This window comes from Poecilia formosa, unplaced genomic scaffold, assembly GCF_000485575.1.
Source record: "Poecilia formosa unplaced genomic scaffold, Poecilia_formosa-5.1.2 Scaffold80, whole genome shotgun sequence".
Lineage (NCBI taxonomy): Eukaryota > Metazoa > Chordata > Actinopteri > Cyprinodontiformes > Poeciliidae > Poecilia > Poecilia formosa.
In genome coordinates, this window is record NW_006800019.1 from 1,846,762 (window position 1) to 1,873,532 (window position 26,771).

General features: G+C 39.2%; 2 protein-coding genes across 2 annotated transcripts in view; both read left to right on the plus strand.

Moving 5' to 3' along the window:
• Positions 1-7,364: 7,364 nt before the first annotated feature.
• cacnb3b (calcium channel, voltage-dependent, beta 3b) lies at positions 7,365-19,746 on the plus strand. The gene is made up of 14 exons (XM_016673683.1): positions 7,365-7,696; positions 12,069-12,188; positions 12,320-12,442; positions 12,536-12,657; positions 12,881-12,933; positions 14,037-14,056; positions 14,249-14,329; positions 16,664-16,722; positions 16,910-17,010; positions 17,149-17,300; positions 17,503-17,598; positions 17,809-17,979; positions 18,068-18,115; positions 19,337-19,746. The coding sequence occupies exons 1-13, from the start codon at positions 7,655-7,657 to the stop codon at positions 18,095-18,097; spliced, it is 1,170 nt and encodes a 389-aa protein (XP_016529169.1). The 5' UTR covers positions 7,365-7,654; the 3' UTR covers positions 18,098-18,115; positions 19,337-19,746.
• Positions 19,747-26,119: 6,373 nt separating this feature from the next.
• Positions 26,120-26,771, plus strand: part of rnd1b (Rho family GTPase 1b) — a 15,488-nt gene continuing 14,836 nt past the window's right edge. The window contains exon 1 of the mRNA XM_007556666.2: positions 26,120-26,455. Coding sequence (XP_007556728.1) covers positions 26,336-26,455 — 120 coding nt within the window. The 5' untranslated portion in view covers positions 26,120-26,335. The remainder of the gene's footprint in view (positions 26,456-26,771) is intronic.

Consider the following 26,771-nt stretch of genomic DNA (forward strand, 5'->3'; position numbering starts at 1 on the left):
GTTTAGCTGAAGTTCACATATCTGCTTCATGTTATTCCACAGATTTTCCATGGGCTTCACATGTAATCTCACGAACTTTATGTATGCCAAACATGTCATGTTAAATTTCACACCTGGATGACATTCACCTGTCATCACGTGTTTCTTGCATGTTACCTTGCCCATTTTAAACTAATTACTTTGTTAATATAACAACCTGCATAATAAATTCAAAGAGAATATAGTGGGGAATTGTTTCTGTATTTATTAAAAATATTTGTCCTCATTACCTAGACCTTCTTATGTAAATGTAAATCATTTTATCTCCATTACTTCATGAAATATGTTGCGTTTGAAGTGATGCTCAGAGACTCTTGCAGTCACTTCAGTGGTTTTCAGGTCTGTTTACCTCCTCCCGCCTCTTGCTCTCTGTGCTTCAAGCAGAGATCACATTCTGTACCTGCATGTCTGAGCCTATCAAGGGCTGAACACGCGCCACGAAGGGGCTTGGCAGCAGTCAGGTGTCATCTCCTTCTGCTCAAAAATCAAAAGGCAGCTCCCCCAGTGTCTTAAAATATCCCCTCATCCATAATGCACCAGCAGCATCTCTGCCCACAGAGGCGCTTCATTTGGGACAGCCTGACAGACATCTGCACTCAATGCTTGGTTGCAGCTCCTAAAGCTCCTGTCTCTCCCTCTCTCTGTCTCTCCCCCTCTTTCTGCTCTGCTCAGTGCAAAGCAGAGCGAAGTTTAACTTTCCAAACTTCCTCCGTTCATTCATATTTTATTCGCATCTTCTGCTCACGCTGAATTTGAGGGGGTGCCTTATCCGCCTTGCTCTCCGTCTTTATTTTTTCTTTCTCTCCTCTGCCTCTCTGTTTCCCGCAACATCTCAAATGAATTATGGATCTCGGCCTTGCTGGAGATTTTCCTCCTCTCTTAAAAAGCGTTGGTTTTGTGAGGTCACAGCAGATGGTGGCTATCGGCGTTTTAAACGTAACTTCCCATCTCCACGCATTACCCAAACCTCACATTGACAATCTGTGGAATTAGAAGAAAAAAAAAAAAATCAGTGCGCACAAATTGCTGAAATTTCTTATCATGTCATCATTCTGGAAGGTAAAAGGAAAAGTTCAAATGAGTCTGAAACAACACCCTAATTAATGCAGTGGATTCAAATTTCTGTCAGAAACAGCCGCTTGAGCGTCTCATGATTGTAATATGCTGCGCTGTTGTCAATCAGGACGGAGTCGTGAATGAACTCATGACACATTGTCACTGGACAGCCCCATTGGACAGAAAATGGAGAGTTTACAGCAAGTAGCGGAGTGGAGGAGAAGGGTGGGGAGGATGATGCGCTGAGCAGAGAGCGCCTCAGTGACGTAGCAAGAGACTCAGAGCCGAGAGTGGTGGAGAAAAGGAAGGGGGGGTGTAAAGACAGAGAGAGGGATAGAATGCTTACCAGCACGCTACAGTACACTTCATTGTTACCCGAGAGAGAGCGCACACCATGACTGACTAGCAGAGAGAGCAGAGAGACGGGGAGAGTGCTCTCCTACCTCCATCTGAGTAAGTACTGCCATCTCCTCAGAATCTGATCCGGCAACTGCTGAGACACCTACCAAAGCCGGAGAATACATCCACAATTGCTTTCTTAAAGGATGCCTGGTTAGATGTTTGTGAATTAGAAATTTGTCACGTCTTAAACTCTACTTTTTTTTTTTTAAATTCCAGCCTCAAAGTTTGAGAGATTTCAATTTCCGGCGTAACTCTGATGTGATTCGACCAAATGTGATGCACATCCAAATCCCTTGCCCTCGGCACTGACATTTCCGTAGAAAAGTCTGAGTTGCACTAAAGCAGAAAAGGGCATTTGGAGAGCAGTTGTGTGGCACGGGAGCAGCAGTGGGAAGCTGTGGGGGCACTGGCTCGTGTTTTCTCCAGCAATGGGGGGAAGGAGTGCATTTGGGAATGTTAGGCTTCCTGTGCGAGGTCAATTAAATACTGCATGAGACAGAGCACTAAAAGCCTGTCCCGTGAGGAGCAAAGTGCTCTGTGTGTGTGTGTGTGTATGCATGCGTGTGTGTGTGTGTGTGGGTGTTGGTACATAAGTGTGCAAGCTTTGATTAAATTTGATGAAGCAGCAATGCTGAGACAACCAAAAAGCTCAATTCAAGCAAAAAAAAAAAAAGGGTTTTATACAGGAACTGGGAACATATGTTGTTATGTGCTATAAACTAAGATAAATAACACTTGTACCTCTGCAACCAAGCTGCAGTTTCATCCATTTCCTTTCCAGCAACATCGTTATTCAGAAAATGTGCGTGCACAGAAAATGTTTAAGGTCCATCGGTGAGAGCTGGAATGGTTGAATATGTAGGGCGTTCATTGCATATTAATAAGGCTGACATTCCCACAGTTAGCTCAGCCTACGAGTCAAGACGCACCAATTAGGCCCGACTCAAACCCAGAGCCCGAACCAGGTCAGCTCGGAACAAACACGTGTGATTTAATTAAGCGTTTGACTGCAACCCTGCGCTCCAGGTAGACAGACTCTATGTGGGTTAGCTTCAAGCTCTGCTTTGAAGCAGCACAGTGAAGTCAGGTTGAGGGATCCCCTGAGGAGTAGAAGAGGCTACGAATGTGCAGTGTAGCCAGCAAGGCGGCGTTTGACAGCGAACTGAAGAAGAAGAAAGATTCCTGACCAGATTTTCTTCATCCTGCTCCACTTCCTCCATCGCATCCAAGCTTCTCTGCCTCAGCCTGTCTGAGATAAGAAACGTCTCTCTACCGTCATACCCGTCTGTAGTAGTGCTTTTGTGACCCGCTACCTATTTTACAAGATCCTAGTAATATATATACTAAAACACATTTGTAAATTAGTCATAACTTGGAAGTAAAATGGCTGCAGGGAGAGCGTACTGTGAAGTTACATTAGAGCAGGAGAAGGGAGAAGGGTGGAGCTGCTGAGGACAGTGTGGAGTATCAATCTGGGTGGCTCTGGTATTGATCCGCTCTGCCCTACTCTGGTTGCACTCTTCCCTGCGAGGCTCTGAAACATGCACCTCTGTCAGAGATGCTGCCTCAGCTGCTGCCACTGCATGCAAGCTAGATTTAGTTTTTTTTTTTCACAAGTCCACACGCTTGAAAAGCAGTCCTCTGATGTAGAGGAGGAACTAAGGGTACACAGATTGAGTTTTTTTTTTTTGTGGTAATAGTTTTCAATCCAAGAGAAAAACAAAAAAAAATATTCTCATATGTCCATCAAAGCATGTAATGTTTTTTTTTTTTTTTTTTACAAAATTCTCTGTTTGTCAGTCCCTTTTTGGTTGAAAATGCTACATTTTTTTGTGTTTAGACACTTTGTATTGGAGAAAGATTTTAGTTGTCACAATCAGAGATGACTGAGGGAAAATTAACTCTCGAGTGTTTGTTGTTGCTGCCTTGCTGTAAGTGCAAAGATCTGAAATTGCTTCCAGACAACACAGTTTCACGGCTCTGAATTCATTGTTAAAGGAGGAGCTGAATCCTTGGAGAAATATGTGCTCATGTTGGGCCACTCCAACAGATTTAGCCTGACACGACAGTCTGCCATAATTTTTATTATGTCATTTTGTTACATCTACACATAGGATCTCTACATTTTTTAATTTTTTTACCTATTTTTTTTTTCTGATCCTCTGACCTGAAGACCAGTTTAGTAAAGAAGAACCTGAGTTTAAATATGGAATCACATGTTTCTCTGGTTCAATAGTTTATTTGTTTATGCATTCATTTTCCCATCCCATGTTTCACTTTTGTGTCTAAAGTGGTCACTTCTTTCCTGTCCTGATTCCTGAGTTTCGTTATTTTGTATTTCATGGTTTGTTTTCTTCTGTGTGAAAGTTCAAAATTGCTAAAGCAAAATCAGAAAAAAATTATAAATAGTTGATATCCAACTTGCTTTAGATAATGCTTATTGTCGTCATCTCAGAGGTTGAAACTAATGGGGTCTACAGAGAATTTGAGTTCTACTGTTTTGAAGCAACTGCACTCTTCAAAATTTGCTAATGGTTTATAGTGTGCAATGTTTATGAACATTTAAACTATTGCATATAATGTGGAGGGTCATTTACACAGCAGCCGATGATCAAACATACAAGAAAAGGTGTTTGGAGTCGTTCCACCAATAATAATCTTCCTGTGTGAAACGCATTCTGAGAAATGCAGTGGAAAGAACCGTTTACATAAATAGAAAAATAATAACAGAGGCTGGTTTTGTTAATTTTTCTATTGATCCTCATAAAATTTCCACAATATTAGCACACTTTTTTTGCTTCAATCATTTGGCTTAAAATTATTTATTTATTTATTTATTTATTTATTTATTTATTTATTTATTTATTTATTTATTTGTCCCCTCCTGTTTTCTAAATATGGGAAAGATTCAATTGGTCTCGTTCTACTCCAGAATTATTTCCACTTGTAAAAGTTTGATAATTTTCTAAAAAAAAAAAAAAATGTGGTCTAAAATTTTTATTTTAGACCACATTACATTTGGTTAAAATTGAGACCAAAAATGACTCTTTGGACGATGTACAGTGCGCACCCGGAGTTTAAAAGTTCATGAAATAGCATAATCCTCTGTGCTATTTTTCAGGTTGGAGTCATCTTTGCCTCTCCAGGATTTTTAGCTTCTGGGACTCACTAATCTGGATTAATAATAAGGAAAGAAACAAAGAGACTTATCTAATACAGGTAATATATAGTATATTATATTTTATATACTAGCACCTCATAGTCCTTAAAGAGACACTTGCATAGAAGCATATATAAATCCTATTGTGCAAACAAAACAAAAAAACATATTTGAGTCGCAGCAGTATTAATTTAAAAAAGTCTGAACTTTTGTACAAACCAGAACATTTCATCAGAAGTCGCTGTTTTCAGCAGTATGTCACCAACAGACTCATACAAGCGAAAGAAAAAACATGTTTTGTAATGATAACCATGAGATTTTTTTTTGTTTGTTTGTTTTTTTTAAAGTCCACCTTGCTCACTGTGCCTATTTCAAAAGAGGAACCCGCCTGCAGAGTCGGCATAAATGTCTCTGGGTTTGTCTGTTCTCATTGAGTTCACACTCAATCCGGCTTCAGAACAACTGTAGCTGAACCAACCTCAAATCTGCTTCCTCCTACTTGGAAGCATTCATGAAAACTCAGTGAACTTTGACAATCCTCAGCCATCTTCTCCCCACTGCCGGCCCCAGTCGGTGGCGGTAGGAGGAGTGTAAGTAAAGCAGAGGAGAGCTATATGTAGAACCACTGAACAGCAAAGACAAAACACACAAAAAGGGAAAAGTCTCCTGCAAATCTGTCATCCTCTGTTCTAATAAATTAGCTGTAGCATTGCCACTATTGTCACTCATCGCAAACAGCTGAAAATACTTGGAATAATTAGCACCGGGAAGGTAGATACATTTTAAAAAAAAACTAATCACTTGTGTTTCAAATCTGTGTTGCCCCACTTTCTGTTTTTCCTTTGTATTCGTTCTATTTTTGCCTCTGCTGGCCACTGCCTGCTGCCTTGTGCATACTGATACACTAATGATGAAAATATAGCCACCATATCATCTCTGATCCAGAGGGATCTGGGAGTTGTTGCAATAATAATGTGCTGCTGCTGCTGCTGTGTGTGTGCGTGTGTGTGTGTGTGTGTGTGTGTGTGTGTGTGTGTGTGTGTGTGTGTGTGTGTGTGAGTGAGTGCTTGCCTGCTCGCTTCCCTTTAATTTTGAAAAGTCACGCAGAAATGTATCGCCCTGAGATATTTTCTACTAAAAGCCTTGCTAGAGTGCACTTAATTCATAAGTAGTCAAAGTTGAATGAGGGTTAGAGCCTCTGCAGGAGTGTATTTTTTCCAGCGTGGACCCCAAAGCGGAGGGTCTCTCAGTGCCTGAGGCGACCAGACGAGCAGGCATGCAGCCTGGAACTGTAAGGATGTTTTCCATAATGGATACCTCTCTGCTGGCTTATTACCACTGCTGATGGACTCAACATGGCTGTCTGCTGACTCACCACCGCATTTCTGATTTGTAGACTTACGCATCACCTTTTTGTCAGTAGGATGTTGCAGGGCGGGCAGACAGTTTGCTCTCCGCGAGTCCCTGTTTGCGTATCCTCAACCATGTCATTAAACCCGGCTTATTTTATTTTTCATCTTGCAAAAACGAGTCACTAACCTTGAACTGGATCCATAGTTTGTTTCCGAAGCATTTTGTGGCTGTGCTTCCTGTAGAACTTTGGTAAAGGTTTGAAATAATAATAGACCTTAACACTGTCACATCTAAATGATCTTTGTTGGTATTAGTGGATAACAGTGGTGTGCTTGAGTAAACATTGACTGATAAATTGGGAATAATTTGGCCCAGTTTATCTTGCAGAGCAGAGCTTTGTGTTAACCAAAGCAGATAAATGTCAGGTTCCTCCAGGCTCCATCTGGGACCAATTTTTATCCAATAACTATATTTTATAAAATATATAGTTAACATATGAATTCTGGTGACATGACTTCATGTTTCTATTTCAACACATTGCATGTGGACGATGCAAAATTTCTCCAAATGAATGAAGAAAAGACTAAAATCATTGATTTGACTCAATGAGACTAAAAATCACAGTTGTGATGTGTGCTCATACCAAAATTAACATCCACACAAAGTTTATTCCTCCTTGCCATGTTCTGTGGGTAAGTTATTTTATCACAGATCTCAGTGAAAGATCTTTTTGAAAAATCAGTCAGGCAGCTGCAGCTCATCCAAAATATGGCTGCCTGGAACGTCACGCAAACCAGGAAAAAGGATGACGTCAGGTCAGCCTGTCTACCTGGAGTCAGGGATGAAAAGTAAATCTTGCTTTTGGCTTATAAAGCAGTGAATGTCCTCAAGCCTAAAAACCTTTCAGAGCTGCTTGTCAGGTACGAACCTTGTAGATCCCTCAGGTCTTTAAATATGATCTCACTCAGTGTTCTCAAAACTAAAACTAAACAAGGAGACGAAGCATTTAGTTCCTAAATGCTCGTCTGGAACAAACTCCTCGAAAACCCGAGGTATGCAGAAACAGTTGGTTCCATTAAATCAGGATGGAAAACATTATTTCTTATGTTGAACTTTACTCTTCTTCTTTACTTTTGTTGTATTTTCTATTTTTGAGGTAGTTTCACATTTTTTCCACCCACACAAAATATTTTGAAATACCTTGTATTTTAATGGTACAGTGCAGATACAAGCCTGCCTTTTCTTCATGCATGTACTTAGCATCTCTTGACCTTCTGGTGTAGAAATGATTCAACTCCATATGAACCTTAAGGGTTATTGTGGTGCTTTTGTGAAACCTAAGTTATGATGGAGCAACTTGTGCAATAGAAACATGAGGAGACTTTCCTTTTTCTGACATGCCTAGGATGTAGAGATTTCCACGGGTGTACACAAAACAGTGCTGCAGTCAGAGCATCAATTTTCTATGGGAAATGAGTATTGAGGCAGCGCAGCAATGGCTGTGAAGCACTTACCCTGAGCGCGCCTCCCTCCCTCTGCCTCCCTCCCTCGCTGTGCTCCCCTCACTGTAACCACGGCCGGAGGGGAGGAGGTTTCCGCTGTTTTTCTGTGCCATGGGGAGAGGAGAGCACTGGCAGCAGAATCATGTCTGCCTCCGACTCGAGTGCTACAGGACTGATCAACAAGGTACGCTCCTAACGCTGCCTCCGTTTCTGTAGAGGAAAATCTCCCTGCATGCAAACTCAGCTTTTTCGTCCACGAGTCTTCTAAATGGCTGCTCAGAGACATTCAGGGGACTTCACCGCTGTTTCGGCAGAAGTGTGCACGGGTTCAGTCACTTTGCCTGCATCTCCCCTTCTTGTGTCTCTCCTTCACCTCCCCCCTGTTCTTCACCCAATGTTGACATGCTGCACTGAACACATGCGACAGGTTTTATCACGCTTACTGTGTTCAGCTCAAACTGTAGCATTTCACTGGGATTGCGACTCACTGAGCGGCCCATCTGTTGAACATCATCAATTTGGATCAATAGTTTGTTTTAAAAGTCCATCTCTCAGCTAGGAATGTGTTTTGAGTCGACAGAGAGCCGTGTGGCTCCTGTCCCACTGAGGGTCAGTACATCTGGACTCAGAGATTACAGGCATAAAATTGCACGTACCACTGTTGTACAGCTTGCTGATATTCTGGAACATTTACAACCTCCTTGGGATAAATATGTGTCTTTGTCTGTCTGTCTGTCTGTCTGTCTGTCTTTATTTATTTATTTATTTATTTATTTATTTATTTATTTATTTATTATAATATAATATTTTCAGTTATCTTTTTATTTATACTGTTTTGTTTTTGAACACTCATTGGATGTCACAAGGGGCATAAAGCTACGTTTTATAATGTTTATGTTATGTTTTAGTAATTTTGTGAATCCTTAACCTTATTTTCCTATGTTTTTTGTGAGTTCTATTTTAATGCATTGCCATAATAATTATTTTAAAATTACTGGGGTTATTCAAGACCGTACTATGTTTACTGCTTTGCAAATTTTTGTCTTCTTTATGTGCCAGTATTGTAATTTTTCAGCTCATGTTTTTATTTACTATCTGTATCTTTTTTTTTTTATTTACTCTGTTAAAGCTCCAGTTTCTGTCAGTGTTTCAGCTAAGCCTATACTTGTGGCTTTGCATGTGTTTCATAAAATTAGGATAGATACTCAACAACAACAAAGTGCCATTACATATATTCTACTTATATGTCTGACCTCCATACTTGTTGCGTTACAAAGTCTTAATAAAACCCGTTAGATTAAACAAACTCAGCCAGTGTCGTGAAAACAAACATGCATTGCTGTCTGTCTTACTTGTTAGTGATGTGAATGTGCTGCCCTCTGCTGGTGGAGATCTATAACTGCTGCAGTGTCATCATCTCGTGTTTCAGTCTCTGGTGGGACTTCCAGCATGTGAGGGCTTTCTCATTAACAGTATTATTGAGTACAGTAGGCATTTGTTGTTTTAAAAGAGAATAGACTGGTGTCTTAATTTCTGTGATCATGTCATGAGACAACAGTTTATGTCCTAAAATGGGGGAGCAAAAACAGACAGAAAAATAATTACAACCCTACCATCCTCACAAAAGAAAATAAAGTACATCTCATAAAAGGAATGAGATTCTCTATTTGATATATATGTGCTTACACTTGGGATCAAAACCTCTAACAGCTCAGGAAGTAACATATCTGTGGACTGAAAGATTAAAATAGTCCTAAAACTCTTGAACATATGTAGCATCTTGGCATATGTTAAATTTTGTATAAAAGATTTAATAGTCTGACAATTGTTCATTTCTACCTGTGTGGACTGTATGCTGAAGCTTTGAATACCTAATGTGATGTGTGATGTTGCTCTTACACATCATTTTAAACCCTATTTGCTGCAGAAACTGACTGTATTATGTATCCCTGCATTTGAATTTCGCTTTGTATGGAAGACCAAAAGTGATTAAACCAGACCACTAGAAACTTGGATGCATTGTTGACGGGTTGTTTGCACATAAATAAGACAATGTTGATGAGTTGCTTTTGCTTTGTTTACATGTGAATACTTGATGGGTATTTGTCAGCCAAACAACACACACACAATTTTTGATACACATAGCTTCCCATACTCTATGCACCTGAATGCACCAGGAATATTAGCATAACCAGACTCATTGTGTGTTGTTTGCACATGTATACCCTTAAGTTTTCACGCATAATCAACACAAAACTGTAAAAAGCTGCATGTTTTTGGAACCAATGAAATTCTGAAATATTTTTTTTATCATATGCTCAAAATTTAATGCTGTATTGTTTTAGAAGTATGCTACTACAGTCAAAAATGAAGTTATTTAAAAAACTTTTAACACATTTTTACCTACGTTTTCAGTAACCATGGATACAGCAGTCCTAAATGAATAAATACTCATGAATATCAAAGCCAAAGAAAAAAAATAGAAATTAGATTTTGAGGCAAAACTCACCTGATTACCTGAGCTAAAACACCAGAGAAAGACAAATTTTATGGTTAAAAGTTTAGAGTAAAGTGGGTTAGTGTGCCAAATTCTCTCCTTTCAACGTACCAAGTAGTTATTTTCACCTGAACATGTTTGTCTGTGAAACACATACACTACACACACAAGCACACACATCATTTATCAGCAATGACCCTTTATACTTAAGTTAATTTTGCTATTCATTAAATAATCGGAGGTTTATTCTTAACATTTTGTATTTTTTATTTAATTCACAAGGTCAAAATTCAACATTCAGGCTCACACTTTCTGCTCAGTTTTTGTGAATCCTTTGGACTTTTAACTTTTCAACAAGGACCTGACTGTTTAGAGTGAGCGGAGGGGGGCATTTGTTGGAGCACACTCATCAACCCTCATCTGCAATCCTCAGGAAAACGGGAAATCCAACAATCTCATTAAAGATCTGGAAACTATATTTGTACATTTCCACAACTTGAGGAAGCTCTAACCAATTACAGAGTCGACGCGATCAGTTCAGACAAAAGGTTTTCCAGATGTGCAACCATGTCTAATGTGACACAAATTCCTCTTGTTTGTGGATGCAGAGGTTGCCAACCAACAAAGAAGTCCTTGTTTCAAAATTAAATCCCTAAAGCTGATCTGAAATTTTCAGCTGAGATAAAAATTGAACTATTTGACCACGATGGCAACAAATATCTTTTAAAGAAAACAAATACTTTTAAAACTAAGAAAACAGTGCCAACTGTCAAGCATGGTGGCAGCAGAATCATGCTGTGGGGCTGTTTCTCTGCTTGCTGTAGTTATTCAATATTTGCGGAGTAACAAAGGAGTGCTACGTACAAATTCTTCAAAGTGATTGTTTCACTTGAACAGTGATTTCAAACACACGTCTAAAGCAGCTTTGGGATGGACCAGGCAGACTACTGCAACGGCCTATTCAAAACCTTGGCATGTCCTCAAATAAGCATTTGAAGAATATGCCCAGGAAAGTTGTTGGTTTTAACTAAATCAATCATTTCTGATGAAACTGGTCAAACCATAGAGGAGGACTAAGTTGGAAAACCTTTTAATGGTTACAAACAGAGCGGTCAAGGCGAAGCATTTTAGGAGATTTACTCGTGCATCATTTTTATGCAGGGTAAAAAATGATGCACGATGAGGTGATTTCCTTCAGATCTTTGGGATTTGAACCATGCCAAAAATAACAAGGCAGAACATTTTTATCTTGAATAAAGTCCCTTTTTTCTCTCTTCTAATGGACTCTGTGGCTCTCATATATAAATAATTCCAAAATCCTTTGCTTTAGATTTTTGCTCAACCTGTTTTGGGGGAACTTGGCCGATATCAAAGAGCTGCAGCTGAACAGGAGGAGGGAAGAGGCGCAAAGTGAGCTAGACGTGACAAAAAGGGTCAAATAAACCTTTTAAGATACTTTATTTGGCTTTTTTATGAGGTTGCTCACTTCTAAATATGATGTTGGTGTGAGAGGATGAGTAAGGTGAGGTTTGTGTTTTAATTTTTAATCAATATAAAAGGACAGATCTCAGGATCTCTCCAGCACTTTCTATTGTCCTTTATTCTTTCTTGCAAAGGTTATTTATTGGCTCACAAAGAATTTCTGTACTGAAACCAGTAAAACTATAAAATGCCAAATAGTGTTTTATTTTTACACTCAACCTTTTTGGGCGCAGACTGGATTTCTTCCAACACATGCTGAAGTGGATAAACAGGGAAGGTTGTGCCTGTTGTTAGTGTTGCGGTACTCATGAACACCATGTTCCCACGGGAAGGGCTGCTTTGGAAAGCTACAAGAAAGGACAAGCAGGTGCAGGGACAGGTATACGATGGGACAGGCATGGAGGACACGGATTATCTGTGTGAAGTGGTACATTTGTTACTTTCCTTTTACTCTTAATAAAATTATAAGCAATTCCTGCCGGATGTTGCATTGAAACGGGTTCATCTCTTCCTTCAGGTCACCTCTGAGAGTTTTACTTTTTTTTTTTTTTTTTACATTTTCTCTCTCCCTGTCCAGGGTTCAGCTGATTCCTACGCTAGTCGACCCTCTGATTCCGACCTGTCCCTGGAGGAAGACCAGGAGGCGTCTCGGCGTGAAGCCGAGCGCCAGGCTCAGCTGCAGCTGGAAAGAGCCAAGGTAAGAGGCTCAAATTTATGTTAATCCCTTAAAAATCAGTAGTACGAGATCTCTACTATGGTGTTAAGTCTTTTACGTCTATGGAGCCCAAAGGACTGCTGTAAACTGCTTTATATACTTGTCCTCAACAGTCCAAGCCGGTGGCATTTGCAGTGAAAACTAATGTGAGTTACTGTGGGGCCCTTGATGAAGATTGTCCGGTCCAAGGTGCTGCTATCAACTTTGAAACCAAAGACTTTCTGCACATAAAAGAGGTAGGAAACATCAAAACTCAACATGACAATAATCCATGGCAAATTAATCTTTAGATATAATGTTAAGCCATTGTGCAATTTCCTTCCCTGCAGAAATATAACAATGACTGGTGGATTGGCCGGCTAGTGAAAGAAGGGGCAGACATTACATTTATCCCGAGCCCAGTGAAACTGGAGGCCATGAGGATAAAACAAGAGCAAAAAGCAGCTGCCAGGTCAAAACACACACGGCCCTCGTGGATTTGTTTGCTGCCACTCTGTATTTCTGAGTTTCTCTGCCCTGATTCTTACCAGCTCGCTCTGCAGTAAACACTGAAAACTTTTCAAAGCTATAAATAGCTTTTGCTCATGTGTTGAGCTTTTTTTTGGAGCTCTCCAAATTGCCTCCTGGGGGGATTCATCACGCATAATAAAGTTTTGCATTATGTCGCTCTGCAGGAAAGGAGGGAACGCATCATCGGGAGGCTGGAGGTCCACCCCTCCATCTGCAGGTAAGGGGGACAGGAAGAGCTGCGTTACATTTCTCGTCTGCTGGAACCTGGTGATCCCCATAGGTTAGATTTATATATGCAGTAGTGAAAAGGCTCATTTTAAAATAACGCCAAAGAAAGGAAATAACATTTGGAATGACATTCATGAGAATGACTCTGGGGTCCTCTGGACTTGATAAAGTCTTTGCTTGTGTGAACCAAAGATTTCACACAAAAGAGCAGAAAGTCACTTTTTTTGGTTAAGAACCATTTTCCAATTGTGACGAATGATCAGCTTAATCACACCCGGCAACTTCACAGAAAACTACAGAACTCAATATTTACGTTATAGATCTGTAAATGGACCATCTCTGCAAGAGCCTGCTGGTCCCATGATGACATGTTGGAGTTTTTGGAGACTTCTTTTAGCATCCTTGTCATCTGCTTTTAGGATAAACTTGCTTGGATGACCATGTTGGCAGCCATTTTGACAACATGTTCAGAGCTTATAAACTATTATCCGATACAATCACAGCAAGTCCATGTTCATTTGAAACCTCTTTGAATCCTTTACTAGACCCGTATGATAATCCAGTATTCTGTCTAAGTTGGACTTTTAAAGTACATGTCTGAGGTCTAAACAGGACAAACTCCTTACAATGCTGAGTAGCAATGTTCCCATCCTCTGTTGTTCTCATATGTGACCCTACATGAATTTAGCCAAGTTAGCAGGGAACAACTGTTGGGTCGAAATTTTTCTTACATTTTAGAGAAAGTTTTAAAATGTCTTTTTTGCTGTTTTTGCTTGGTTTCATTACTTGGTGTTTTACGATATTGTTTTATAATTTATGTTACTTATTGTACGTCCAGAGTTGTTAGAAATGCACATGGACCCTAATATTTTTACCTGACTGTAAAATCCATCCATCCATCCATCCATCCATCCATCCATCCATCCATCCATCCATCCATCCATCCAGTTGAGAGTTTGCATGTTGAAAAATGTGTAAGAACCCTTTGACTCAACTCTGGACTCTCTGGGTATTTTATTTACTTAAAGCTTTGTATCCTCTGCTATTTTCCTCATAAATCATGTTTAATGTTAATTGTATTTGCCCTAAAAGCCAAACAGAAGCAGAAACAGGTATGTTTGTCCTTTTCCTTCCTTGTCTCTTTGTATTTTTTATTTTCTTTTACTTTGCAGTTCATACTCTGCTACTGAGTGCACAGCCATCCAATTTTTAACAAATTATCTCCTGGAGTGTGTTTCCATTCACTTCAGTGTTTCTGTGCTCTCCCGTCCTCCACCCCCTGCCTGCGTTTGTGACCTCTGCAGACCGAACATGTTCCTCCCTATGACGTGGTTCCCTCCATGAGGCCCGTGGTGCTGGTGGGCCCTTCACTGAAAGGCTATGAAGTGAGTTGATTACCCACCGAGTTATCTGCTTTCACTGTGCAAAAGCTGTAAGAAAGAAATAGGACAGACACCTTGAGACTTCAAAACTACAACGTCAATGACTCCCAGTTGGGACATTTTCACAACACTGACTTTACAGTTCACGTTATCCCATTCATTACAAAATACTTTATTCAGATTAAAACAAACAGTGAGCAAAACAAAAATATGCAGGCATTTGTAAACTTTGCATCTCATAAATGTTCCATTTAGATAGGAGGTGAAGCATACTTATTAAATTAGAGAAACAGCCCCGTTTTAAACACTTATAGGATCAACCTGTAAGGCTTTGCCGTCACAGACCGAGAAACAATTTTTTGGAAATAGTTGCTCTGACTGTAGATATAAGTGAGGTTAAGGACTCCCTCTCTTAGAGCTCAGGTTTTGGAGTTCTTGAAGTTGTCAACTATGAAACCACTTGTTGCCACTTGCCATAAAGGAACAAATGCCTCAGCTAACTTACAGGCCGTTTGAGAGTGACTCTTTTCTTGCACCCATTATCAACCTAAGGAATGACACAGACTATTTGCACAGTTTGAGTAGCATGTTCTGTTGTCTTTCCTATTTTGTAGAGTAGTTTACTGAAATTGGCCTCTGTAATATGTTTTTTCCCCATAGGAAATAGGAAATTGCGGATTACTACTTAAAAGTCCTCTAGCCACTGTGATCAACCTAGAAGAGATTTATAATTTGTCATGTTAAATTTAAAGAAGAGGCATTGTTTGGGGTACCAAAAAATAAATACACTTCCATGTAAATGTGTGCAACGGTTCATAAATAATCTGCAGAACACCAAAATAACTGTAACCCTAGAAATGTACCAGACACAGTCAATTGTGTTTGAGCTCAGTCTGTTGGAATGTTGCTTCAGTCAAAAATGGAGTGGATTTTCAGATCCAGTGGGATTTTATTTTATTTTTTTTATTTTTTTGGTTGTTTTTCCAGAATTATCCAATGCACAGCGATACTAAACATTGCAGTCACATTCTTCAAAGACTGCTGCCTCTCGGATCAGCCAAACCAATATGTCTCCTCATAAATCCTAACTCAGTTCGCATTGGAAAATTACTTCACAGACAGTCGCACCGTGTATGAAACCTACGAAAACACGTTGCCGTCTCTCCTCTGAACCCTTCAGCATGGAATGAGTCTGCGTTTGAGTATGTTGAAATGCAAGGCGAGTGGTGTGTTTCTGAGCCTCTGTGTTTTTCTCTCTGCCCTGATCTCTCCGCTGTGATCTCGCACACTGCATGCCAAGCCGTCTGTGTTTGTGTGCATGTGTGTGAAATATTTATGCATTGCAGTGGTGCGATGTGCTTCGGGGATGCTCCGGTGGTGAACACCAGCTTGCCTCCCTCTCCCTCTTGTTCTCATTCTCTCTGCTTTGTCTCACTTGTACATATTGCATGCTGCCACTCCTTGATGCTCTTCCACATTAACTCCTTTCTCTCCTCTCTGAACCCCCTCTTGTGGTCACTCCATTTCTCTGCATCAGAATGGAAGAGCAATCCTATCTAAAAGCCATCGATATTTTCTGCAACTGCTGGAAATTAGACCGTGATGATGCCGCCTTAGAAAAATCCAGAATGAAGTCATGTTGAAACATTTTTTTGTTTTGTTTTAGAACTACAGCTTTAGGATTGTCCCTCCTTTAGTTGAAATGTTCATTAATTGTCCGTAACAAATCGATTCTAAAGCTCGTGGAGCTTCAAGGTAATGACGGTGAAACTCATTGCTGAAGTGAATGTGGCCACCTAACATCCAAAGCTTTCTAATAAGTAATAAAATCTGTTCATTTGCGCTTATGGTTATTTGTATCTCATTAAGTTATTCAAACATGTATTGTAGTAACATTATTTAGTTATATAACATTAGCTTACCATGGTAACTAACTACATCAACTTTTTTTTTTTCAACTAAAACACATTTTAGTTGGGTAGATGTCCTTGTTTTTTGGGTTAAATGTCTTTTTCTTTTTCCTCTAAATGCCACTGAGAACAGCCCCAGAGCCTCAAGTGGTCCATTTCTCACAGCTTCAGAAAATAATCACATTTATTGACAATTATTATTTTTACTTGAGAAGGCCTACTAGCCTAAAATTAAAAAACAAAATCAAGGAATATATTTACAGTCCAGTGAAAACAATATTTGTACCAGCGTCTAATGATCTGGAACGTGGTTGCAATGAGAAAGAGAACAAAGCCTTACAAACCAGACGAAGATATGACACATTGTGTCTTCGTTGTGTTATTAGAGCAATTGTCTTCTGACTCCTTTGCACTTTGTTTCTCTCAGGTGACTGACATGATGCAGAAAGCTTTGTTTGACTTCCTAAAGCACAGATTTGTCGACAGGTGAGCACGGCTGTCTCTGCTGCACAAACACCGTGTCTGGGTTCGTTGTGGCGTTCTGCCTATCACGTTTCATGGTGGCTAGGATACAGCATGATGAGGAATTATTTTTAGCTCCCTGAGAGTACAGTTTCACTCCTTTGAAATGGAACAGGAGTGGATAAGATGTGATAAGATGCTCCTTCCTCAGGATCACCATTACACGGGTGACTGCTGATCTGTCCCTGGCAAAGCGCTCAGTGCTGAACAAGAAGGCCATAATGGAGAGATCCAACACTCGCTCTAGTCTGGGTAAATAATGAGAAAAGCTGCCTTCAATCTCTTTGGTGGTGAATGAAGATCAATAAGAGCTAAGAATAGATACCTCCACTGACTCTTGAGTTAAATGTTTTTTTTTTTTTGTTTTGTTTTTTTCTGGTTTGCTCTCAGCTGAAGTCCAGAGTGAGATAGAGAGGATCTTTGAGTTGGCAAAGTCTCTTCAGCTGGTCGTCCTGGATGCAGATACCATCAACCATCCAGCCCAGCTCCTCAAAACATCTCTGGCTCCCATCATCGTCTATGTTAAAGTTTCATCACCCAAAGTACAGTAAAGCCTGCATTGTGGTTTGAAAAAGGATCAATCAAAACAGGTTTACTGTCTTTTTTCAAAAAGCATAACTGTGAACCAGGCTGATTTAATATGGAAGCAAACAGTCAGCTGCTTTGATTTGAATTGATTTAGTGAGACCAATGTTTCTTTAAAAAAAAACAAAAAAAAACAATCGCCTTTGATTCATCCTACAGGTTCTCCAGAGGCTGATAAAGTCTCGAGGGAAGTCCCAAAGCAAGCACCTCAATGTCCAGATGATGGCCGGAGACAAGCTGGCTCAGTGTCCTCCTGTATGTCCCTCTGTTTTCATTTCAATCTAAGTCCATCTGTTTTATTTAAAAAGGTACAGCACACATTAATAAGCAAACAGCTAAATGAACATGAGCAATCCAACAGACTAGTTTCCATCACTAGTTCCAATGTCTGATGTGAGAAAAGACACAGAAACAAAGACTAAAGAGAGTTTTTATAAAGTATTTTTTGTGCTTTTGGTCCTTCAGGAGATGTTTGACGTAATCCTGGATGAGAATCAGCTGGAAGAAGCCTGCGACCACCTCGCAGAGTACCTGGAAATTTACTGGCGAGCTACACATCTCCCTTGTTCTGCCCCAGTTAATCCCTTACAGGATCAAAATATGGTCACCCCACCTTCAGCCAACTCCAGCCAGCAGGTACAAACATAGAGCAGACTAAAATGTTAACCTTATATTGAAGTTCCATTAATTAGCTTCACCTTCTCTGCTTTTTTGTCCGAAACAGTTTTCAGAGACTCAAGAGTTGATAGAATGATCCCAGCCTCGGATGCAGGTGAGCAGAAAGTAATGTTTTTGTTTGTTTGAATGTTTTTTTTTGTTTGTTTGTTTTTTTTTCTTTAATGAGTTAAACCATGTGACATTTACTTATATTTTAAAACTTCATTCACCCGAAAAAAAAAAAAAAAGTTGTTTTAAATAGGGTTCTGTGGAGTATCAATCAGAAATCTGTTATCTGGTCAAGATGGCAGCTGTGATTATAACATAGAAAGAAGGAACTATAGGACTGTGGAGGATGTCTCCAGGTGTTGCATGAAAGAGCATGTTCCCTCTGACGGCACAGAAAACAGGGGACATATTGGATCCTGGAAAGACTGCAGTGTTTCAAGAGGAAGGAAGTTGTTTTTTTTATTATTATTATTATTATTATAATGGGTCCAGGTGTGGAACAGAAACAGATGCTAGAAATTCTTATTTTGTGTCCAGATTGTTAGACATCTGTCTTCATGGGTTTCACTATAAATGTCCCAAAATTTAGAATAAAGGTTGATGCTGCACAAAAACTGTCAGGCTACGAATTTGTAACAGATGCAAAGTAACAGTTCATATGAACCGAAATAAAACTTTCTGTCATTGTGTTTATGGATGAGGCTGGACCAAAACGAAAGCCAGTATCCTGGAGACAAATAATGAAATAAATTTTAATAGTTTCAAAACAACTTACAGAAATACAGAGGTAAACACAAGGGGAGCCAGGGTGACAGAACTATAAACATTATCTCACTAAAATAACTAATAACAGAGTGACTTAATGTAAGACAGAAATGGATGTTGATTTGATTAAAACAAAGAATAACTAAAGTCAAACACAGACAACAAATGATCACAAATATAAACCCAGAAAAATTCCCAAAACAACCTAAGATCCTGACACTTTAGACAGGAGTGGTTCTAAGCTGGCAGAAAACTGCTTTGCAACTGGATCCCTATGATTTCTTATCTAAATCAAGATCGTTATTCGCTGCACACAAGACCCTACTTAAAAAGATGTTTCATCGAGTAATTTGATTTCCTCCTCAGAAATTCATTAGTAACATTTTTAGTTAAGAAAATGTTACTTAACAAAAACTTGTGGAAACAAATGAGGACAAATGAGAGTAGTTCTCACATCAAAGCCAGACTAAAGGTTAAAGGATATTTCTAAACACACACATTTGTGTGTGTGTGTGTGTGCGTGTGCGTGTGTGTGTGTGTGTGTGTGTTTCCTTTTCTGCAGGTGCAGCCTGTGCTGTCGGCTGGGGTCAGAACAGTCAGGACATGGAGAACAGGGACCACCAGGGGGCAGCAGCCTTCCTCCTCTCATCAAAGCCTGCCATCACCTTCTCCACATGTGGGGCAGAGAGAAGAGCAGGGTCCACGCAAAGGGTGAAAGAGCGGAAGTGTGGTGAGCTGGGATAGGAGGAGAAATATTCCACATAGGGAGGAAGATGCACCCACCTGCAGCCTCACTGCTGCCCCAGGGGCCAGACATCCCTGCTCCCACCGTCAACTGATAACTCAGGGCCGCTTTCTGCCGCTGCAAAAGCACCGGTTTACAGAAACCGGGGGAACAGTGCAGTCACTGTTCACCTCCTTACCACCAATCCTCCCATGTCACACTTTCTTCAATTCAGAAGGTGAAAAAAAGAAAAAAAAAATCCCTAATATCCATGAAAGATGAGCCAGCCCATGAGTGTCTGTAGCTGTCTGAAGCACACAAAGGCTGATTCATCTCTCACCGGAGATGCATCACATATCTAAGAGGCTGAGGTATGTTAGTCCATGATACCACTGGCACAGAAAAGCTGTTAGCACATCCCCAGGTTTCCAGTGCAGGGCTCTTAGGGTTTAATGTCTGATTCGCCTTGCTTCCTCGCGGGTGCAAGGAGTGACAGAAAATCTATTATGTATGTCTTCCATGTCTGCAGCTTTAAGTGAGCTGCCATTTTAAATGTTAAACTAAAATGCTTCCTTAAAAGTACGTTTGCTCCTGTCAGAGTCATTGCAGTATCACATTTGCATGGAGACACATGGGGGGGAAAAAAATAGCGATTTTGTCTTCCTTTATCCTCTTACTTTCCACTCCTGGTTTATCCAGGATTCTTCTTTCTGTCTGCTCTTGTACTAAAACAGTCTACACAACTATCTGTTACTCATATATTTGCTCTGAGTATACCAAATGCATATCTCTACATGTAGCTTTTATCCAAATAATGTATAACAAACACTGATAGCATACATTTTCTACGACTTTGCCACTGCTGGTGAATGTAAGTTAAGTCCGGTGTGTTGGTGGATTAAAGGGTCCTTACGGTAAAATGCGCAGGCAGTTGAAGTCCAGCCCTGGGATTGTAACTTTTTCCTTTAACTAATAAAACCAGATGGAAATTGGTCACATTTAGTTTTAAATTTAAAATAAATGTGTCCACTGATCGTAGTCACATTGTCCCTTCCAAAAAAGTAAAGATGTTTGTGTAACAATGACAGCCACCAAATACTTATAGGTATGTTATTTATTAAATAAATGATCTTATGATGCATGGGAAGCTGTAGCCAGGGGTGTAGCCAAAGGAGTAGCGTCTGTCATTTCTGACTAAAATGTGTTTTGCATTTTCAGAAACTCCACTGGTTGAAGCTCAACATGTTACCAACACATTTATTCATATTTATTAAATATTTTAGACAATTTTATTCACAGAATTATATTGTTACGTTTTTAATTAAGTTTGTGAATTTCTAATATTTATGCATGAACTAAACCTAAGACAGTATATTCTCACACAAGTCCAAATGAGAGATACACAGAATCAAGTTCTTGTAAATTTAACCACTACTGATGAAAATGTCATTTGCTGCTGATATTAAGCTTTAAGGTTTGTGCAGAAAGGAATTATCTTTTCTTTCTTTTTTTTTCATAATGATGATCACAGCAGTCTTGTATTAATGAAGTAGGAATAAAATCAAATCTGATTGTGACAAGACATTCATAGGATTTAGGACTGAATGGTGAAGATCTGCAAGTAAAACACTTATCTGTGTTGATTAGAAAGTCGATATTTTCAGTCAGGATGTTTTTGTCCCTGATACCAATCTGAGCGCTTGAGAAAAAACCTGTAGCCGATTCCTACTGAGCTCCAAGCTTTGTTCAAGTCTTCATTCTTTAGTTGACGGCAATTGATACTCTGTCGCAACTTGTGTGTTTTCAGTTCAACTTTGCACTGTTGAAGGCTGAAAACACACAGCTACAGTCTTCGTCAAAGTCATTCTGCTGCTGACCATATTTTTATTCACACCGATTGCAACGAAGACCATTGCTGTCGTCCTCACTGCTTGTTTCAGCCTCCGTGCCGCGTTACTAAGCATTTTGGCTCATGGGTCATCAAAGTCGCGCTGTGGCTCAGACATTTAAGGCTAAACGGCTCGCAACACAGGCGTATTCCTCAAATACTAGATCCATCTGACTGAATGAAAATGCTTCAGAATCCATGTCCAGACCAGTTCAGAGTCATTCATTCAGCATCGCGTTTACTAAAGCCAAATAATTCGTCTGAAACTCAGATCTTTGTGTCAGTTCTGCGGATTAACTATTAATATAGAAGACTTTCTGTCCTTAAAAAGAGAAAAGTTTCAGCTGCGCAGTGCGGACCGCATTACAAACAAGAAATCCAAGACAGTGCAATCTCCTTTTCACAATTGATGTACTTAAAGACTGACATTAAGCCGCATTAATAGTAAAGACTTTTGTCTACTATATTGTTTGTTTCTACTTAAATTCTGTTCCTCCTCCTAAATATTGTGAGAAGGTTCAACTACTGCTTCGGACATTTAAAAAAAAAAATCTCCAAGATTTTATCGTATCTTAATCTTCAATCATTTTTTAAATTAAACTTTAAACGAATTAACACTTTAATACTCACCCACTGGGGACTTGTGTGTTAACATAAGTAAATAATAATTATCCTGTCATTCAAGCAAGTCCAACCAATGTGACTGAAAAGCAACAAACTCTGAACTCGCCCAGTGGCTGCTGTCTTTTGTGCATGTGAGATTTTAAAGTTCCTGAAGGGAGACTTTTGTTCATTTCTGGCATGTTTATGTCAAATAAGCATGGCAGACCTTAAACAGTATGGTGATTACTGAAGATGTTTGGCTGAATCTCAGTCTGAAATTGCAAGCCATGCAGTGGTACAGTCTGTCTCCAAATTTGCCTCATTTGTTTTTTTTTGTTTTGTTTTGTTTTTTTGACACCTCACGGTTCTTAAACTTCCATCTCAGTGCAACTGCTTCGAAATTATTAGGAGACAATGTTCATCTAAACTCATGTAAATAACCTATTGTATGTGCATGGCATATATTGTACTCCTGTTGCATCGGAAGGGCTGCAAGGATCATCCTCACATGAGCAAATCAACATGACCTACATAACCACTTACATATGCATTATAAAAGATAAGATGTAAATACTGTAAATGATTAGTATTAAATTCCATGCAAACGTTGCTAACTCTGACCAACAAAAAGTTTTCAGTACTTTGTTGTTGTTTTTTTGTTGTTGTTTTTTTCACAGTGCACAGCTCAGAAAGCATGTGTTTGTGATATCCTCTGTTTTTAATATGATGCACTTTTTATCCAGGACCAGAGATGTCTTTCACTGAGACTGACACTTCTGATACATCAGGTTGCAGATTAATACCTTCCACCTGATAAAACACCAAGAGCACAAGACCTTCTTAGGATTAAACCTTGGATAAACCAGATCCTTGTTTTTTTTTTTGTTTGTTTTTTTTTTGAGTTGTATTGCAGAATAATTCTATTGTAACTAAACTATTTTTTTTCCATATCCAAAGCACAATGTTTTTATTACTATTATTTATTTCACTGGCCTAAATTCTGGATGCAATATAAAGTTTAGTATTGATAAGATACAAGCTGAGACTATCAAGATATCTCCTCGGTTGGGGTGGGGTATAATTGCACTATTATTGTTTACATGGATGCTTTTTTTTTCTCTCTCTCTCTCTCTCTCTCTCTCTCTCTCTTTTTGATGCAATAAATGCACTCAATGTATGCCGTATGTACCTCCAGCTGTGATCCCAACAACGCTGCTGGTTTCCGACAACAGGACTAAAGCAGTCCGACATTATCTGATGATGAAATGTGCTTGGTGTGTGTATCTGTCAACGCCACGCGAGAACGAAGGGGTAAATAAAAATATTACAGTGACATTCTTTGTGCATTTATTTAAAGACATTCACATATCCACCAGCAGAGGGCGTGTATTGTGCGGTTATGAAGGCAGGAAAACGAAGTGAAGAGAAGCCATACTCGTGTCCTGGTTCGGGTTTCCTGATGGTTTTAAATGTTGATGGTAGTCTGAGGCCGTGAGTCTCAACAGTTAAAAGATGGCGGCTCCCTCGGGTTGGGGGTTAAAGTCTTCGCCTCAAAGTACGTTAGCATAAATAAATACCTTCTTGTATTTTGTTCATGAGTGATGTTGAGGTGGAGTGGGACATAGACAGATTTAGATTTGTTAAAATAAAAAAAAAGCAAAAAACATCAAAACTTTAAATGTTTCAGTCTATCATGATGAGACATCATGACTGGAAGAGACTCTGTATGCAATCAGTAGATGTTAACGTTCTTGTACTTCTCCTTTATTTCCACTGAAAATGTCTTAAGGTGTATGAATAAGGTGGATCAGAAAGTTCTCGGCAAGGTCTGAATTTCAAATCTGAGTTGTGTCTTTCTGGAGCTTCAGCTTTCTGACTGCACCTGTTTTCTTGCTTATAAAAACAAGCTTGTTAGGTTAATTGGAGATTTCAGAACTGACCTTGTGAGTAATCGTGTGTGTGTGTGGGTGTGCGTGTGTGTGCGTGTGTGTGTGTGCATGCGTGCGTGCGTGTGCAGGGTTGTGTGTCTCTGTGATGGACTTGCAATCTGGCCAGGTCACTCTGGAAGGTGTCACTTTATACCTGATTATTATTCACAGCCACCTGTCTCTCTGCCCCCATCAGAGGGGATCTGGTGATCCCACATGCATTTATGCTGCAGTAAGTAAACAAGGGTCAGAAAGAGTTCAGTGATTGCATTTGTTTAATTATTATTTTCAACTCTTTCCAACTCTCTCTAAGCAGTAAAAAAATAAAAGAATCAATTGTTTGCTATATCAACAATGAATAGAGCATCCTTCACATTTATTTGATAAAATTTACTAAATTACAATTTGATGTAGGGTTATTTCAGCATGTCGCAAAGTCTGAGAAATGTTTAAGTTTTCCTTTACAACGTAGTGTGAAGAAGAGAACTTGTCTAAATAAAACCAGAGAGTAAGGAGCTGAGATGCGGATACCGATGGCAATGATTTGCTGCATCATCTACAGTTTCCCACAGTCTGAAGATCAACAACAGGAACAGAAACAGGTTTTAGCACTGGAGATCTGAAGAAGGGGGCTGTTTGCAAACAAAACCAAATTGCTTCTTCCCACTGGGACAAAGCGCCAATAACGATCACCGACATCAGTATGTAAATCATCTGGGGGAGCGTCAGACATCAGGGAGGGCAGCTAATTGATTTTATCTTTCAGTCCGTCTCATTGTTTCAACACAATTAAAACCAGGGTGTCAAACTACATCTCTGGTGCTCGTGTGTGAAAACTTCTGAATGATGTCAAAGGACGGGGCTCACACCACCCGGTCCTTTTTGACCCAGTAGCTCCCCAGTGATAACAGTCACCATTCTAGTCCATATGGTGTGAGAGGACCTAAGGTCAACAGGAGACACAGGAACTACTTCTAACCATTACTAAAACTATGTGGGATCATTTTAAATTCAATAATCAACTGAGTTTCATTGATAAAAATACAGAGCTGTTGTAGAGGGAAAGTTGCTGCTTTTAATAAGACGACTATCTTGAGGTGAAGAGAAAATTAAACCAATTATCCCTGTGCTGGTTGGTAATCGATCCAGCCACTTAAGTCATTAAACCAATCAATTTGGAATGGGTCAAGTGACAGATCATGGTTTTGCCTGCGTATGGTAATTTCTTTAATGTTTCCTAAAATGCATTGTTTTCAAAGGGAACAATCATTAATTTATCATGACGTTTATCCAAACAATTTTTACCTGACATTATTCGCAGAATACCATTCAATTCAAAGAAAGATTACACTATGAAAAGGAAGGTTTTTTTTTTTTTTTGCCAAAACAGTTAAAATTAATAAAGTATGTCACTTGGTGATGGTCATATTATATATGAAATAGATTTTTTGGGTGTTTTTGAAATAAAGCTCTGTTGAATCATTATAAGAATAAATCTAGATTAGCTGGTCTGGGAAGTTAGAAACAACATCTAGAATGAATTAGGTAAATACTAAAGCAGATTTTCACCATTTCAAGTTATGATCTATGTGTGTTTGAACTTTGGGTACAATGTGATTGTTTTGTTTTGATAATTTCCCTGTTGTTTATTATAATGAGATCGTATTGTTTCTTCCTTCATGTGTTTAGGTTATTCTTATCTCTTATTTGTGTATTTGAGTCTAGTTTCCTTAGTTAAGCAGTTTCTCTTCTGTTTATATTAGTTTCAGGAATTCCCTTGTCAGTGTTCATCCTCCCTTTCTTCGCCACCTTCTTTAGCCTGTTAGGTGTTTCACATTTTCCTGATTGCTTCTTGAGATCGGATTTATTTATGTGCAATAAAATATTATTGCACATTATATTTACATATACAATTATATTTGATTAGCTTTAAAATAGGTTTTAATGACTGAAATTTAACACAATCCAAAATTCGTTTTTACAGTGTATAAAAATGTTTTCCTTTGTGGCTAATAGAGCTCTATAATGAAATTTCCGAAGAAAATTCTTAATACATAAAAAAAAAAAAATAGATGGATGATCCCTGACTGAATAATGTGCATGTTTGTAGTTCCCCTCGTATTATTCCTGAGCGCAGTGAAGCGACGTTACAGAGCCTGTGGACTGTGAGCTCCTATTGGCTGCTTCTCGCCCGTATAAAGAGCCGCAGTGGCAAATTCAATCAGATCAACTGCGGGCATCCTCCAACAAACAGAAGCTGGGACGCTTTATCTTACTGGGACTGTATCTGAGCTGTTCTACAGCTTGTTTTTGTATTATTATTATTAGTAGTAGTAGTAGTAGTAGTAGTGGTATTATTTGATTTTGTCTATAGCATTTTCTTTTTCCTGGAGAAAACTCTGGAGCGTGTTCGTCATCATGAAGGAAAGGAGAAATACGCAACCGCTGGTGGTGAGATGTAAACTGGTTCTTGTGGGAGATGTTCAATGCGGAAAAACGGCGATGTTGCAAGTGCTGGCGAAGGACTGCTACCCGGAGGTATGCAATATGACTTATAATTGTAAAATAATAATAATAATACATGACTGGGATTCATCCACAAGAAGATACTTTATGATTTTATGAAACATCAAAGTGTTGTGAAATATAAACAAAAAGCAGAAAATGAGAGGGGGGGGACCCGAGTGCGCTGTTGCATGCGCATTTACTGGGATTTGGCTATTTTGGTTTGTTTTGTGCTCACTGACTTATACACTTTGCACAAGCTTTATATTGTATTCCGAATGGAGATTATTACAGTGTCTCTTTTTATGATTAAAAATAGACTCTGGTTATATATATATATATATATATA